This window comes from Eimeria mitis, genomic scaffold, assembly GCF_000499745.2.
Source record: "Eimeria mitis Houghton genomic scaffold, Emh_scaff651, whole genome shotgun sequence".
In the NCBI taxonomy this organism is placed as follows: Eukaryota; Apicomplexa; class Conoidasida; order Eucoccidiorida; family Eimeriidae; genus Eimeria; species Eimeria mitis.
The window spans coordinates 7,036-9,528 of record NW_013574665.1 but is presented as its reverse complement, the minus strand read 5'-3'; the positions used below and the strand labels follow the sequence as shown (position 1 = coordinate 9,528).

Genomic DNA, 2,493 nt, shown 5'->3' with positions numbered 1-2,493 from the left:
GAGGCTGGCTTGTATTAGCAGCCGCAGCAAGGTGCGCCGCAACCCCATTTCAGGCTGCCTGCTCGTCGCGACACCCAGGCCCTGAGCTCAACGACAAGGAGGCCTGAGGAAAGGGGAAGGAGGTTAGCTGCTTCTGGGAAGGTATTGCCTTAAGTCCTCNAACGACAAGGAGGCCTGAGGAAAGGGGAAGGAGGTTAGCTGCTTCTGGGAAGGTATTGCCTTAAGTCCTCACGAACATTGCAGCTTGTTTCTGTCATTGATTAAGGCCAGAGAGCAAGCGCTGTATTTACTCCGTCAACTACACAAAAAAAAACTGAACCAGCTCAAGCCCTCCACTGTACACAAATATTGTCTTGCTTCCTATTTGAGAATACCTTTAGTTTGCAATCAACGTACAGCATGAGTTTCAGTAGGCTGTACGGTAGTTTGTTCCATGCATTTGACGATTTCTTTGATCGTCAAACAGCATGACAGCAGCTACCTGTTCTGCTGTGACGTCTCCGTGCCCAGTATGCAGCCACAGGTATCGACCTAACGGAATTCTTCAAGTTTCCAGCTATTTTCAGTTCCTAAAAATTGTTGTTGCTGTGCCGCTACCACAACTATGAAGATCTCGAGAGTGGACATGCCGGCGCAGGCGCCACCAGGAACGCGGGAAACTGAACAGACTGGCTCACCAAGCAGAAATGAAGCAACTGATGGGCCGTTCGCAGCATAAATATTTATTGTATTTTAAGACAGACATGTTGTCTAAAAGGAACAAGTGTTACAGCTTTGTTCAATTGCTGCACCGCTGGTTGCAGCCATGCAGCTACTGCGGTACACACCAATGGTTCGGGGCGGCAGAGTTCCTCCGTCCAACGGAGACGCGTGGAGATTCTCAACTCTCTCATGGTGTAAATTCTTGTCAAATTACTCTTGTTTGTTTATTTGGAGCCTCAATTTCCCTTGTAATTCCTCGGAGGCTCACTGCACCACCTCGTTCGCGGCATATTCACTGTCAGATCCGCCGACGGGCCAACGGCCAATCGAAGCCATAAGCAAGCTCCAAAAGCTTAAAAGAAGTAAGATTTATTTTCATTATACTTTTTCAGGTTTTGCAGTTATCTCCACTCGTTGCGCAACGGGTAGCGGCATCATTGCAGTGCTGCGAAGTCTCATTGAGTGTTCCCGTTCTATCGAGAACCAATGATCGGCTTCTGAATCCCCTTTTCGAAATCGTCGGTTTGTTTTTCATTTTTAGAGTAAAATTTGACCTGATTATCAAGGTTGGCGGTAGTGTAAATTGTTCCCTCTTTTCCCCCTGTGTGTGTGCTGCAAGAAGTTGAACCGCTACGGCGGGCAAATGCACGAACGCTACGCAAGCGTACACGAGTGTATCTACATGCCTGCGCTTTATCTGCCTTTTCTCCTCAGGTAATCAGCATCTGAAGTTGCTACAAGGACGATAAAATGNTGCCTGCGCTTTATCTGCCTTTTCTCCTCAGGTAATCAGCATCTGAAGTTGCTACAAGGACGATAAAATGGCGGACGCGAAGCGGCAATTGGCGCGCTTCACCAGTTGGTTGGGTTTGGCTTGTGGCGTTCTATCCCTTGTCGTATTCTTCTTCTTGATGCCTGCGGTGTCACCGCGTGTTGTTGTATACGATGAAAGCTTCACGAAGGATTACAACCGTTACACATGGCGCTTTGCAATGTTCTCGTTCGTGCCTGATGTGTTTGTCGACATATGGACGCCGTTTGTCATGGGAATGATATCTATTTTCTGTCACTTTGGGGAGTTCAACTTCGACTGGATGTGCAAAACGTATGCACACTTCTTTGTTTGGAACTTCGTGATGGCGCTATTTGGGCAAATTGGATATTCAGGCATCATAGGCATCATCGCCAGCTCCTTCACTTTCCTCTGCACTCTCCTCAGTCTTATATGCGCCTTTCTCGTCAAGGACCAGAGCGCCAAGCTGCAGATCACGCAGCAAAAATGAGCGAACAGTAGTTAAACAACAAACGCGCTAACAATAAACAGTAGACGAAGACGCGAGGCAATGACCACGACAAGCACTACGGAGCATGCATATCCGCAGTGCGAGGCGCCTCGATTCGCCCGTCTCCTCGTAGCGCGTTGACCTTTTTATAATTTACACGCTCTACTCGACGCACACCAACAATTTGAGAGCTGGCTAGCTAGTCAGCCCGCTAAACAGGTATTCAATAAACCTCGGGCAGTGAAGGCTTTTGCACTCCTGGCGGTGGGAGTCACGCTTCCTGCATTTCTGCATTTCTGGTTAGTGTGTCTGCGATTTGTAACTGTATAACGACTATCAAAATCTATTCGAAAGGCGAGGTATTCAATGTAAGCAATAGAAATGGTACTGATAGTGACGCAGAGCTGTGCTTAGGGAAAGCTACCATCGTCCCAGCCAAGCCACCCACACGAAAAAGATAGCACTTAATAATCTAGCTGCTCGTTGCCAATGACTCAAAGGTACAGAA

The 2,493-nt window shown here is 47.9% G+C and overlaps 1 protein-coding gene across 1 annotated transcript; it reads left to right on the top strand.

Annotated features, from left to right (window-relative positions):
- Window positions 1–1,523: 1,523 nt before the first annotated feature.
- On the top strand, window positions 1,524–1,985 carry EMH_0018760 (uncharacterized protein; the record flags this gene model as incomplete). The annotated part of the gene is made up of 1 exon (XM_013501217.1): window positions 1,524–1,985. One exon carries the CDS (start codon window positions 1,524–1,526, stop codon window positions 1,983–1,985), a length of 462 nt encoding a protein of 153 aa, XP_013356671.1.
- Between the last annotated feature and the right edge of the window lie 508 nt (window positions 1,986–2,493).